At 41.4% G+C, this 14,634-nt stretch overlaps 1 protein-coding gene across 6 annotated transcripts in view; it reads left to right on the forward strand.

Annotated features, from left to right (window-relative positions):
* The window catches only part of DOT1L (DOT1 like histone lysine methyltransferase), a 70,558-nt gene that overhangs the window by 7,673 nt on the left and 48,251 nt on the right, over positions 1-14,634 (forward strand). For all 6 annotated transcript variants that reach the window (XM_049808017.1, XM_049808020.1, XM_049808024.1 and 3 more), the window contains exons 2-3: positions 10,590-10,633; positions 13,160-13,234. In XM_049808017.1, the coding sequence (XP_049663974.1) occupies positions 10,590-10,633; positions 13,160-13,234 (119 nt within the window). The remainder of the gene's footprint in view (positions 1-10,589; positions 10,634-13,159; positions 13,235-14,634) is intronic.

Here is a 14,634-nt window from a genome sequence, read left to right on the forward strand (position 1 = left end):
TGGCAAAAATTAATAGGTTTTAATACTGTTTCTGTGATTGAGAGTCTTTCAGATGTTCTCTGTGTAGTGTGAAGTGCAGTTTCCTGAGGTTTTGGCATTAATTTGTCATTTATTTCTTGGAGCTCAGTGGTATTATTAGTACTTGACAGGAGATACTTTTGAAATTCTAAAAAGTTTGAGCTTTGAAAACTGCTTTTTCATTCCTCAGCTGGATTTCCATTGGGTTGCAGGTGATTCCCTCTTGTTTGCATATCTGCTGGCAGCAAAGCCCGTCGGTACCGAGAGGTCAGGTGCTGGCGCAGGGTGGCCTCTGACCCTCTGAAGATGGGGATTTGAGTCTGTGTTGAACTTACTTTGGCTTCTGTCCCTGCTTATTAGAACAAATAGTCATCTGCAACATATGAGGATGTATTGGTTTTGTGTGGCAAGGTTTTGGTAGCGGGGGGTGGGGGGGGTTACAGGGGTGGCTTCTGTAAGAAGCTGCTGGAAGCTTCCCCTGTGTTCAAGAGAGGGCGAGCCCATACCAGTCAGCTCTAAGACGGACCCGCCGCCGGCCAAGGCCGAGCCAATCAGTGATAGTGGTAACGCCTCTGTGATAACATTTTTAAGAAGGAAAAAAATGTTGGGACAGGGAGAAACAGCTGCCAGAGAGAGGAGTGAGAACATGTAAGAGAAACAAGCCTGCAGACACCAAGGTCAGTGAAGAAGGAGGGGGAGGAGATGCTCCTGGCACCGGAGCGAAGATTCCCCTGCAGCCCGTGGGGAAGACCCTGGTGAGGCAGGCTGTCCCCCTGCAGCCCAGGGAGGTCCACGGTGGAGCAGATCTCCACCTGCAGCTCGGGGAGGACCCCACGCAGGTGGGTTCCCGAAGGAGGCTGTGACCCCGTGGGAACCCTGCGCTGGAGCAGGCTCCTGGCAGGACTTGCGGCTCTGTGGAGAGAGGAGCCCACGGAGCAGGTTTTCTGGCAGGACTTGTGACCCTGTGGGGGACCCACGCTGGAGCAGTGTGCTCCCGAAGGACTGCACACCGTGGGAAGGACCCATGCTGGAGCAGTTTGTGAAGAACTGCAGCCCGTGGGAATGGCCCACGTTGGAGAAGTTCGTGGCGGACTGTCTCCCGTGGGTGGGACCCCACACTGGAGCAGGGGAAGAGTGTGATGAGCCCTCGCCCTGAGGAGGTGAAGCGGCAGAAAATAACGTGTGATGACCGTAAACCCCATCCCTGTCCCCCTGTGCCGCTGGGGGGGCTTGGTGGTGAAATCCGGGAGTGAAGTTGTGCCCGGGAAGAAGGGAGGGGTGGTGGGAAGGTGTTCTGAGATTTCATTTTATTTCTCATTACCTTACTCTGGTTGATTTGTAATAAATTGAGTTAATTTTCCCCAAGCTGAGTCTGTTTTGTCCGTGACGGTAATTAGTGAATGATCTCTCCTGTCCTTATCTCGACCCGCAAGCTTTTTGTCATATTTTTCTCTCCCCTGTCCAGTTGAGGATGGGGGAGTGACAGAACGGCTTTGGTGGGCACCTGGCATTCAGCCAGGGTCAACCCATCACAGAGGAATACAGTGTAATATTGTAGGGTCATTTACAAGTCTTTAAAATGGAAGCTTTTAAAAATGGTTGGCTCTTGGAAGTTTGTGTATACTGTTCAGAATCTGCACTAGGTATACAGCTCTGCAGCACAAGCTGAAGCTTATGGGGAGGAAGGGGAACTGTAACCATTCATATTTTTCTTTTGTACCTCACAAACCATCTTTCTTTTGGAGCTCAGTGGGCTTCTGAAAGAGCATGAGGTTTTATTGGTAACTTCTGTTATGTAGAATATTTAAGCATGTTAAGTAGGAGCAGAATTTCTGAGCTGTCTGAGGCCGAGTTATCTTTACAGAATGTAAAGTGGTGGTTTAAGATGTTGTTGCCTTACCAGTGGCCTGCAGGATGCTTCCCTTTGGTCTGCCAGTTTTCCTTGCAGGAGGTGGGGATCAGCTGTTCAGACAGCAGATTGCTGACCGATCCCAGCCCCCACCAAGGATGTGGGAAGACTGTGGGCTTGAGAAAGAGATGGTAGCTGCTTTCAGCAACAGCAATTTTGGGACTGGGTATTCATTTCTACCAGCAGTAACCCTTTGCTTACGTTTCAGATAACGGTTTGTTTCTGGCAGTGTGGATGTATATGGCTGTGATCTTTACTGCTCCCCCCTCCTCTGCAGTTACTGCTGCATGGGAGGGTGTTATTTCTTTATTAACACAGGCCATGGTTCATGGTTAGGTGAAAGTTTGAAACTGGTACAGCTGCAAGTAGAAATAACTCTTGCCATCTCTGTCCATGCTGTTGTGTCTAAGCTGCCCTCACCCTTGTAACAGTGTGTTTGTGTACACTGGTGTGGTGAACTGGTTTGGTTGAAAGGTAGCCAAGCCAAAACACCAAAAAGGTTTAGTTTTAGCTTAGGCCTTCCCTGACTTTGCTGTGTGCCTGTACAGGCGCTGCTGGCCCAAAGTAGAAGCTGGCTTTTGGGGAAGCAGTGGCAGGGCAGGTGGCTGTGTTCGTTTAAGCTGTTTGTGAAGTGATGGTAGGGCCGCCTTTCTTGTTGACTGGAGTGAAAGCCCAGCAGTTCACTCTGTCCCAGAATAAGCAAACACTGGACTCCTTTGCATGTACCCATAGTGATTCTTCAGCTGCTGGGATGGCTACAGAATCTGCGTGCTCCCTCCAGCTGTCATATTGTGGGAACAGTTTATAATTGCCTAAAACTTAACTGAAAGGGCAATAGGATATACCAGTGTAAGGTACTGTTTAATCAAAATAGTTGCATTCCCCTATATATTCCAATATAAACATTTTGGACTTTTTTTAACAAGTCTGTCTTTTTGCATAACAGAACTACTTCTTACTTATGTCTGGGCTATGTCTGGTTGACGCAGTCATCCTGCTGTAACTGTCCCATGTGTGTGTTGCCTTAGACACTCCTGCAGAGTGATTGCATGTTAATATATTTATACGGCCCCTCCTACACGCTATCATGGGAACCATTCCCTCTTGCATTTGTGCAGTGTCCGTAGCAACAGTTGGAATTGCTGTGTGGAAAGGCAAAACGGTTTTACTCTGGTTTAGGTAGCTGCAATGAAAGTGCAAATCCCTGTTGGAACCAGATCCATAACTGTCTTGTCTACAAATTCTGGATCACCTGTACTCATGCTATATAAGGATTACCTGGAACAGTTTGGATCTTCTTTTCTAATGCCTATTTCCTTTGTTAACTTGGTAGTTTCGGTCTATTTTGGATCTTGGGCTGAACTTTTTTTTCTTTAGAAGTCCTATGTAGCCATTAAGGAGGCCATAATGCCCTCCATGTTTTCCATTTAGTTTTGTGTGACAGTAAACTTACTAACTACTGAAACTACATCAAACTTGTCTGCTCCCTTGCTGTGTGGGAGATGGGTTTCAAAATGCAGTCTTGGTAGCTCTTGCTTCCCTTGCAGCTTCTCTGAGGCTGGAAGAAAAAGAACAGACACAAGCTGTTCTCTGCAGGAGATCTCTTTTTATACATACTAATATACATGTATACTTGTGAATGTCCTTATACTTTCTTGAGTAAGGGAACAACAGTAATTAAATGCTTCAGATAAGACTTGGTCCTTGTCTCACTTGGTATGAAAACTTGTGCTTTGGTTGCTATGGAAGCTAAATGACACAATCCTGATTTGGGATAAAATCTGGTAATATTAAAAGAAGTCTAGCTATACAATATGAAATATTGTACAGATCAGACTTTCCCTTTTCCTTACTCAAAGTGTAACTAGCATTTGAGCACAAGGCAAAGACCTTAAAATGCGAAGTGATTGAAGGCAGTAGCTGGCAGGACTGCGAAGCTTGAGATCTTTCCTTTTGTTCAGCTGGCCTGCAGGCAGCTCTTTGCTGCTATAGCAGCTGGAAGTACTTCGGTTTCGGTTTTTATAGGCTCCTATCAACCAACCACTGTTTGCAGGTGTATTGAATATGGACGTGGTCTGGACATAGAAGCTGTACTGGTGAATCTTTCTAGACAAGGTGTAAATTAAGTTAAACCCTGGGGGAGGAGGAATGCAAACTTGTGACAGGCTGAAGGCAGTGGTTTTGAGAGGGCATCCATGTGCCACGCAGAATGCTGGATGCTTTCCTGGTTCCTGTGGGGAAGCTGCAGCTGCAGTAGCTCACATTGCCTTTCTTGGTGTCTAGAGAAATGCTTATCATCCTCCACAGATGGAGGAAACCTAGGGGACATTAAAGAGGCACTTGTCCCACTAGCCTTCTGCAAGATTGATTGGCTTTTCCTAATCCATCTTTTTGATCTTTTGCTAACCATCTTGTCTCCAGCTGTAACATCCTCTCCTTTGGATTTATGGACCACTGCCTGGGGAGAGAGCTGCCACTACAGGCAACCAAGCTGTTCTTTAGAACCAGGGGCTAGTGAGACTGACCTCTTTTGTTTTGCGAGTTAAATAGATCATATGCAGATCAGAATTTGGCAGATCAAAATGACCTCTGTTAATACATGAGTGGAGTCAGTGTTTAGTACTTGGGAGCCAGTGTTAGATTGTTGAAGTGTTGGAAGTAGAGCGGTATCTAAAGACAATCATTAAAAGGTACATGAGTGTTGCCATTGAGTTATTTGTAACTAGTTTGTTTCAGGTTTTGTTTTCTCTGAATTGTTTGGATTCATCTGGTGGACAGTGAAAAGCTTATAGGAGATCTCTTCCTCCTCCTTTGCAAATGCTTGACCACAGCTTGTTTGCACATTTCTGAAGAGCTGCTTTGGTCACTTAGCCTGTTTTTAGGGAGGAAGTGCGGTCTGGTGAGTCAAACACTAAACTGGCTCTGCAAAGGTAAGAATTGCTTTTGCTGTAGGGCAGTTTAGTCTTGGGCAGTCAAAGCTGTGCACAAAAATGTTCCAATCTGTGAAGAGTAGATAAGGGGTCTTAAAGTTCTGTGTATGGTGCTTCAAGAGCTACTGATTGAAGGTGCATGAGCTGTATTTCTTTTTTTCAAGACCATTTGTTTTCCTCTCAGGTTTGGGCTTTTTGCTACCTCTACTGTGGAGCACTGTGTAGACTGATTATATTTCACAAGGATCCCATTTGGCATGTGGGGAAAAGAAGTTTAGAAAAATACAGTGTTCACCCCCAAGCCTGAACTTAGGCTTATCCCCAAGGATAAGCATAGTTTCCTAAGAAGGACCTGAATATAGAAAGATGTAAATTTGGAAGGGCACAAGGGTGTTGTTCCTTGCTTCAGGCAATGGTGGCTGCCCAATTTAATTGAACGTGTTCTTTGTGTTTGAGGAAGAAACATATAATGTTTAAATCTGTTGCTTTAGGTTAGAGATTCACTTTAGAGTACAAATTGTTGCACTGCGAGATGACTAGTCCTGTACAAATACACCCAAGAGTCTAGGATACAGTACTGGAACACAGAATTATATCAAAACAATGCTATTAAGATATCCTAAGGGATGTTAACTTGAAAAAATAATGTAACCAAAACAGCCACACCTGGTGGAAGTGTGTGTAGTGCTTTGTATTCAGTGTGAATTACAAGTCTTTGTAACAGCTACCTTGTGGCAAAAATGTAACAAATTGTAATTTTCACTTTACCTTGCTCTTGTAAAGAGAGGTTCTGCAAAACCTTGTGATTCAACTGTTTTTATTAGAAATTTGGTGCTTTGTAGAACAAAGTTATGTATAGATAACTGAAATGTGCCTGGTACTGTTCATATGATGCATGGTATGACTGGGGATCCTTTAGTTTTCTTACATAGGTGTTAGAGTAATAGCTGTGATTACTACTGAGAACTTAAAAGTTCTGGTCATACTGATGATGATTATTATTTTTTTTTTTAAATGTGGGTTAACAAACAGAATATGTGATTATAGAAAATGATAATGAAATAAGAGTGGATAATGATAATGAGGTAATGATAATGAAAATATATATTTGGAAAGAGCTTTTGGGTACTGTTTTATTTGGCCACTAAAACCACATATAGGACTTCTCATATCTGCGAGATACAAAATGTCTTTTTTACAAAGAGGGCTGCCTGACTTGACCATTGAAGCACGCAGGAACATTCATAATTCTTTTTTTTTCTCCTTTTTTCTTTTTTTTTCTCCACCCCCCACCCCATGATCAGAGACTGAACAATCAGGATTGGATACTTTGGAGAAGAGGTGAAGGGAAAGATCAAACTCTTAAAAATTGCTCTATGGCATCTTCTCCATGTCCTAAAGGGCAAAATGGCTAATGCAGCTTGTTGACTTCTGTAGGAGGACTCTGTCTGCTTGGTGTGGTGTGTAAGCAGGAGTTGTGCATGCTGGTAGGGCTTCTGGGCACAAGTGTACTAAAAGTAATAGCAGTGGGTGTGTTTCTGGCTTCAAACTCTTAACTGCTGTGATTGGAGTTGTAGTAACATGTGGATGGAGAAATCTGTTGTAAGAATCAGAACTGCGAAGCTGTTCAATCATGCTGGCTGAAACTGTTCTCCACTGTTTTCCATAGAAAACTGGATTCTTTTATAAGTGAGTTTTGAAAAAGTGTCTGCTTTCTTTCCATTATTTTTCCAATGAAATGTCTTGGCAAAAACTATTGACTTTTCTCTGGGAGCTCGCGTTTCAGTTTTAAATTGGATGTTTAGGTTGAAAATAAGAACTTTATTATAAAGTTCAGCTGGAGAGAATTGACTACAATAACTAACTTTTAATGTGTGTTTAGTTTTTTTTTTTTTATAAACTTGTTATGAATAGCTTTGGGCATTCTCAATAATTATTACAGACTGCAACTTCTTACTTTAAATACTTAGTGCATAGACCACATTAAAGAGATAAGGTCTTGTCCCATGAAATAGCTTCCATTTATGTGGCTCAGAAGATTCCAAGGGCCTCTCAAACTACATAAATATAAGAACATTGCAGAAGTACAGCCAGGCCAACGAGCAGCACGTAGTATGCTTCACATCAGCGTGTAGGGGAGGGAGAACAGCTTGGAGCAGAGTTGGAGGATGAATGGAGCTCCTCTTCGTGACAGAGAGTACTGTGGCATCATCTCGTGACTGTGAACAGAACAGATATGTTTCTTGAGACTCATCCAAAAGGCTTCTGCACAGTGTACTTCATGATTGATAGCCAGTCTGTTTGTAGGAGGCTTTTTATGAGGATATTTTACTGACAAAAGCTGTGCTCTCATGGATGACTGTTTGCCAAAGTATAACACAATGTGCTTGTATAATGTGCCTGCGCTAGAGGTGTAGCTGGCATGCTGGTGTTGATCATGGGTCATTGCAGCCTGAAAAAAGAAAAAAAATCCAACCAAACCAACAACATAACAAAACAAACACCAAACAAAAACAAACAAACAAAAACCCCAAAGCCAAAAATGTGTCTGAATTTGAGAAGCTTCATGCCATCTTCAAGTGTGCTGGGTTGACTGTTGGCCTAGCCAGGTGTAAGGTGTGTCAGACTGCTGTGATTGCAGCAGAGCCATTGGGAATTGCTGTTGGACCCTCCCAACCTGCTGGTTTCAGTGTTCATCCACTGGGTCTGTAAAAGGATCTGGGTTAAAGCTGCTGCACTGAGCTCAGTTGTGAGTCTGGCCAAAACCAGTGCATCTGCTTGAAAGGATGATGGGCGGAGGCTGATGCTGGTTGGGAGTGAAGCCTGGTTTTGGTGAGGTTTCTATTCAATTTGCCTTTTGAGTTGCTGAGGATTCTCTACCAGTGTCATAAACAATTGCATGAATACAGGTGTGATGACTGGTGCTGTTTAATGTCTATTGTTATTAAATCTTATGCTATTCTTATTAAATTTTACAACTGTAATATTGAAATGGGACTAAAAGAAAAGGGAAACTGCTCTGTATTTCCCTCAGATCTGTTTCCCCCCCTTCTCTCCTCCGTTTTCCATGGCCGTATCTGCTTTGAAGAAATGTTAGGAGATCATATCTGATTTTGTTTGCAAGACTTGCATGAGATCTTGGGAGCTTGTCTACTTGGAGAAAGTATGTTCGTTATAGAGTATAGTGAACTTGGTAAGTGTTTCAACATGAGAAGTTCAGCAGCAGTAAATGTGGAACTGTTTTCAACTTCATTATTCCTAGATAATGACACAAACTAAGCTCAGAAAGGCCCCTCTGGCTGGAGTTTCCACATGAAGCTGTGTTAGTAAATCCGCTTGCTTAAATTGGATGATCTGTAGTTGTAGATGTGCATTGTGATTTCTATTTTTTAATTTTTTTAAATTTATTTTTCATTTTTTAAACCCAAGGCAAAGGAATCTGTTAATGAAGCAATTTTGATCATTTTGATCATTTATAGGGGTGTTTTCATGAAGACCTATAGGACAAGGGGTTTCTTCGTGTGTTCTGCTAGCACTGAAACTGTCCAAAACCATCAACGAAGAATATAACTTCTTCAGAGAAAATGGTTATGCCAGAATATGCCTGAATTCACTTTTCCGGTATAATGTGCTTATGTTGATAAAGCATATTCTTACTATACAGGAACACAGTTTACTGGAAGAGCTAGATCAGCCCTAGGGGTTTCTACTGTGATAATTCCACATGTGGCAGAAGGTGAAAATTTATAGAGGATGTTTATGGATGAGTTGACTGTCTTGGGTTATTTTTATACTTTGCAGATAAGAAATGAAAAGAAAGAAAAGTCCTCCTCCTGTATGCTTTTTCTATATGTGCACTGAGAGTCAGGAGCAGATTTTAGTTCAGTTGCTTGGTGGGTTTTCTAGGCCAAGATTTACCAATGGAATTACTTGCTTGACATTTCTGGACTTAACTTGAGTGACTGTTTATTGGTGCTCTTGGTTTCTGTTGGATTTGGATTGTCCCAGTCCAGGCCCTGAGTGAATGCCATAGACTGGACGAAGCAGAACTTCAGCAGAGCTGTTTTGCATGGCTTGCGATGTTTGGGGTGTTTGTGTAGCATCGGCATGTTGTTATGAAACATGACCAAGGTAATGCTCAGCTTCTAGGCCACTGTGTATTCGATCCCAAATGTCCTGACTATTTTTATGTTGGCTGTTTCTCCTTTTTGATATTGTAACTGGAGTGTTTTGTTTTTCTTTGATTAGTCTCTCGTGTGAATCCTAGATATGGGATATATTTGCATTCTGAAAATAAAAGCTTTTCCTAGTAAAATAGGAAGTGTTCCTTCATACCTTTAATACAACAGACTTTCAGAAGTGTTTGCCTGCCTTTCTATCCCTCCCAGTCATGAGATTTTTATCCAAGTATCTAAAGGGTCACATACAAGTTTCTTGAAATGAGAACTTCTACAAGACTGGCTGATCCTAAGTCTGTAAACTGGTTATACAAGGGGAAACCTACTTCCTCATACAAATATGAGGGCTGTGATAGTGATGGAAAAAGTTTCTATTTGACTTATATCATGTCCTTCCATGTCTTGAAGAAATAGAAGTAATCCCAGCCATTTTCTGTCATCTGTCCATTAGTGTTTTTCTTCTTCCACTCCCTTCCTTCCCCTACCCCCAATCCTCTGCTTTCTGTTGCCTGTCCCTACCCTTTGCTATAGAATTTCCCCCTGGTAACTCTATAGAAGTGACATTTCTGCAGCAGAAGACAAGGGCAATTATTTGAGAGTGGGTGAGCCTTTACACCTCTAACTCTGGAAGGTCCTTAGATACTAGGCTGCTAATTAAAAGGTCAAAGCCTCTTCAAGAAACAAACGTCTAAATATAACCTCAGCTTTGTGCAGATGGACTCTGGTAACTAGGGCTTCACAAGATGGATGCAACAATATATATAGGAACTCCTGTAACTTCCCTAAAATAGAATTTTTTTGTAGCATGGTGCATATACATGCACCTCCAAGGGCTTTATTAGCATGAATTTGGAATGGCTTGCTAAACTCACTTGTGCTTCTGTTGCTCCTGAGTAAACTCCCCAATGAAAGTCAACAAACATCTGTGCCTTACAGCCCAGTGTATACTTGTAATGCACAAGTTTTAATGTGTTTTGTGCATGTGTGTTTTGTTTTTCAGTTCATCAAAAGGTCTGCATATTCAGGCTTCCTTTTTTGTGTGTGTGCTGTGAGGTTTTTTATTATTTTCTTTTCCCTTCACTGATATCCACTCCTCCTGTTTATTTGATGCTTTATTTTAGAAAGCCATTCACTGTGCTAGAATCTTACTGCCCATATGGAGATGTGAGCATGTACCAGATGCTAGGTCGATGAAATCAGCTGTTCATTGTGGAACTTGCAGTCAAGTACCTACTGCATACCAATAATCCTCAAGGGTATCAGCTACACGATTCCTGATTTCAGGAAATGACAAAGAAATAAGAAGTAGAATGACGGTTCCTTCATGTAAATCTTATGCTAGTCCATAGAAACTTAAAAAATGTATTTCCTTATGCCTTATTTTTTCTTAGAGGGCTCATTTTGATGGGTTTAATGGCCTGGGTGGCAATCAAAGACTCTTTTCCTAGTATGCTTGCCACCTATATTCTTAAAGATTGTGATTCCTGTAATCTTCTGACAAACAACACACCTGATGTCTCTTTGAACACATCTCTTGTTTTATTTTTATTTCAGGACAAACACCATGATGCTGCTCATGAAATTATTGAGACAATTCGGTAAGTGTTCAATGCAGGCATGGCTAAAACCCTTTCCTGTGTCTTACTGCATCTCAGTGAATGGATGTCTTGAGACAAGATATAAAGGAGGGCAACAGTTATAATTTAGTGGTTCTAAATTATTTTTGAAGCTGGATTGAGATTGTTGCAATACAAATCTCCTTGTCCAACAGACTTTGTTTTAACTTGCTATATTCTATTTTTTGAAAATAATTAAAAATGAGTAGTGATATTTAGCTTTGGTGCTTATGGCAGTCCGTATTCGATCTTTAGAAAAGCAGGGTTAAGAAAACATCATTGGCATGATGTGTTTCATTCTGGTCTTGCATATCCTCTTGCGCACCCTCTCCCTTTCCCCTTGTTGCTGTGATGTTACAGCATTGTTAGCATTTGCGTTATTTGGGATTGATGTCCCTATTAGCATTCCTCTTAATTCTGCTGATAGAATTGGACCAATGTGGGGAACACGGGAGGATAAAGGTGAAAGATGGATACGAAGAGTAGGAAGTCTGAGAATTTCCCAACACAGGCAGTGGTTATGACATGGCTTGCTGTTATTTCATTAGGATTAGGAGGTGACTTGCTGTAGAATAACTTTTATTAAATGCTAACATGAATTCCCCAAATGCGTGAGGGATGTTAATGTGTTATTCACATTAGATTGTTTAAAAGCTGTTCTTGTTAACTGTTTTGGATTATTATCATACAGGCTTCCTTTGTCTGGGGGCTGTATCTGCAGCAGATTTTAATGATTGGATGGTGCAGATACAGGTGAGGTACAAAGAATGGTGTTTTATCTGCATAGCCACCTGAGCCTGAAATTTGGTCAGTTGCATTCGGCCTGTGAAAAGGTAGTGAGCCGTGTTTGCTCCCAGTATGAGTGTGAGAGCTAAGTGCTTGCATGGTACTGTTGATAATATCACTTATATACGTGAAATCATAGCATTGTCCCATGGTCTGTGTTGGGAGAGAATGTGTAATGAGGCTAGGGGCTAAAGCTGAGAATTTTCTTCTAAAGAAATTTCTTTTTCTAAAATTACAAAACCTTGACACAAGATGCACTGCCATTGCTACTTCCAGTTCACTTGTACTGGTGTTGGTAAGGTTCTGTGCCTTGGGAACTTGTGGCTTTATTTGTCAATATGATTATTCAGAAGACCCTTTCTGAAGGGATTTAAACACAAAGTGATTGCTGGAGTCATTGATGCTAGTGGTTTCTGTGCTACACTAGCTGAAGGCAAGGGGAAAACTGTGTTAGAAAGCAGTTGGACCAAACTGATGTTTCACAACTGTGTTGTAAGCATGATTGCAGTGAATACAGTGCATTAGAAGGCTTTCATGCTGCCTTTGCCTGCCTTGTACAAAGTAACCGCAATGTGGTTATGAAAGTGGTGGGTAAAAGAATGTAAAGAAGTATTTATCTCTTGAAGCCAGTGGTAGACAGCTGTTGACTGCCCATTCCCGTAATTTAAGAGAAAAAAAATTGCAGAGGTCAGAGTCTTAATGTTTTTAGGGAGATGGGAGATATTAGTCAGAAGAGTCAGCCATAGATGTGGAAGTTCTGGTTTTTTACTTGCTTATATATTTATTTGATAAGTGAATGAGCCAGAAGGAACCATAACTGTTGGATCTCTAGTCATCATTAATTTTTTTTTCATCACTTTAATAATGAAGCATGCATCAAGGTGCATGAAGAAGAAACTCTCCTGTTCCTATTGGAATTCATCCTATGACATGCTCTGAGGTTTTTTGATGATGATAGTGCTTTCCCATTTTGATGCTTTTGGAGGAAAGTGTGTGCAAAGTTTGTGTGGCTTTTAAGTTGTCTTTGAAAGGAATTAATCTTCCTACATTCCAAGAGTGAAGATCTCTTCTGTGAGATGCCATTGTCAGATGCATTGCAAGTGGATGTGCACTTTCCATTCCTGATGGCAACAACATACAGGGCTTTGTTAACTCAGCATGTAAAACGGATCTTTTATCAAAATAACTTTTGAAAAATCTGTTTTGGGTTGGGTCATGTAAGGTATAAGAGTAGTTTAGAGCACTACACTGAGGAGAATATCCTTGCAGTGAATTGGTTGGTGGCATTAGTTTTGGGTGCTGTAGGAAACGTCTCCTCCACATTCAGCTTTGTCAAAGCTTGTTACCGTATCAGAATTCTTTTGAAATATTGCATTTCTGCATTACATTTTATGTTAGATTAGCATCAGCCGTGGCTTTGAGTATTTTTAGATGCATTGAATAAATTTATCATCTTGTTTTGAAATTGCACCATTTCAAGAGCTTTATGCTACTGCCAGTGTCTACAGGCACCTTACTGTTTATTCAATACAAATGCGAACTATTGCATCTTTCCAGTTAGCATTTTGTGATGTCTGCCTTACTCTTAACAATATTGTGATCTTTCAGGTCTGCTGCAGTATTCTGTCTTTACATATAGCAATGCCAGTCTAGAATTGAGACAGACTGCTTTATTATACTAATTAGACCTGTTTTTATTAATTATTTCTTCTCTCGTTCCAGGTGGGTCTGTGAAGAAATCCCAGATCTCAAGCTTGCTATGGAAAACTATGTTTTAATTGACTATGATACAAAAAGGTGAGAGGAATATTTTTTTCCCACCAGGAGGACAGGCCAGCCCGGTTCACAGTGAATCAGTTTGTAACTAGTTATTCTTAGACACTATGAACTGAAGTTTTCTTTTAGAACTGGCTTCAGACTCTGCAGAGTTATTTTGGTAGGAAATGTGTAACAGCAATATTGGCAAAGGCTGTTGGATTAAGGACATAATTGGAAACTCCACACAGCAGAAAGTTGAGCTCTGGTGTACGTTGGAATTACTCACTCCAAAACAATGATCGGTATCTGCGCTGTTGGACTGTGTCCAGTGTTAGGAATCTGAATGGCACTGAGGTTTCTACTTTTGTAGTAAGAATTCCTGTTTAGAATGTGGCGTGCCAGAGCTGTCTGTCAGCGCCATGTCCTCTTCCTGCCATGACTGTGGGAGGTTAACCTTTCCCATCCCTCCTCTGGTTAGGATTCAGTGCAGGTGGGATGCTGTTTGGGTGGGGGGCTAAATTAAAAGACAACGATTCATACAGGTCTTCTCGGCAGTTAGGAGTAATTTTAAGATGCTTGCAGTTACATGTGAATACTTATTCCACAAATAGCTTAAAATGAATGTACAGTATGTGGCATTCACCTTGAGGCTGGGAGAGTTAGATTCTGACCTGTGGTATATCTGTGGAGAGGTCTGAGGTTCTGTGTATTGACTTGGCTGTACTGAGACTGGAAAAAGATGACCCTCAAGCTGCGGTTTACAAAAACCTCCTTAGCTGCTTTCATGGGAAAGACTGAATTTGTTCAAGTCCACAGCATGACTAAAATTTTAGAATGAGGTTTACAGATGAAACTGCATCGCTCAAATTAATCACTGGCTATTGTCCTGAGCACCAGATCCTTGTATCATGATCTGCTTTAGGTGTTGCTTCCTACTCTCTCAATTTCATTTTAATTGTTTCATTGCAAGACTTGTTAGTCCCTCTCTTCCTCCTGAAGAATTCAAAAGGAGAAATCAGGTTTGAGCATCCCTTGTAATCAAATCTGTTAACTTAGATTTGTGGATTACTCACAGTGACTGCAATGCTGTAACTTTTGTAGTTCTGGCATCCTCCCTGGGCATGTTTAACTGGGTAGCATCAGTGTGGTCTGCAGCAATGCTGAATAAAAGAGAAACCCATCTGGTCCTAAAAGTCACACCCCACTTACCTTTCTGCAGCTTTTCAATGAACTCAGGAACCTGTAATTTTGGTAATGGTTAGTCTTTTCACTTCCTTTGAAAAAATTTGTCAGAGAAATTACTTGTAGCAGATAGACTGACACATGGATGTGCATGAAAAGGAGTGGATTATAGAAATGCATGTGCTGTGCAGGCAAAAACCCATTTCAGCCTCTTGCTTTGTCTTAATGTGGAAATAAGCATGTGCAGTTGAAAGCTT

Source organism: Accipiter gentilis, chromosome 8 (genome assembly GCF_929443795.1).
Source record: "Accipiter gentilis chromosome 8, bAccGen1.1, whole genome shotgun sequence".
NCBI lineage: Eukaryota > Metazoa > Chordata > Aves > Accipitriformes > Accipitridae > Astur > Astur gentilis.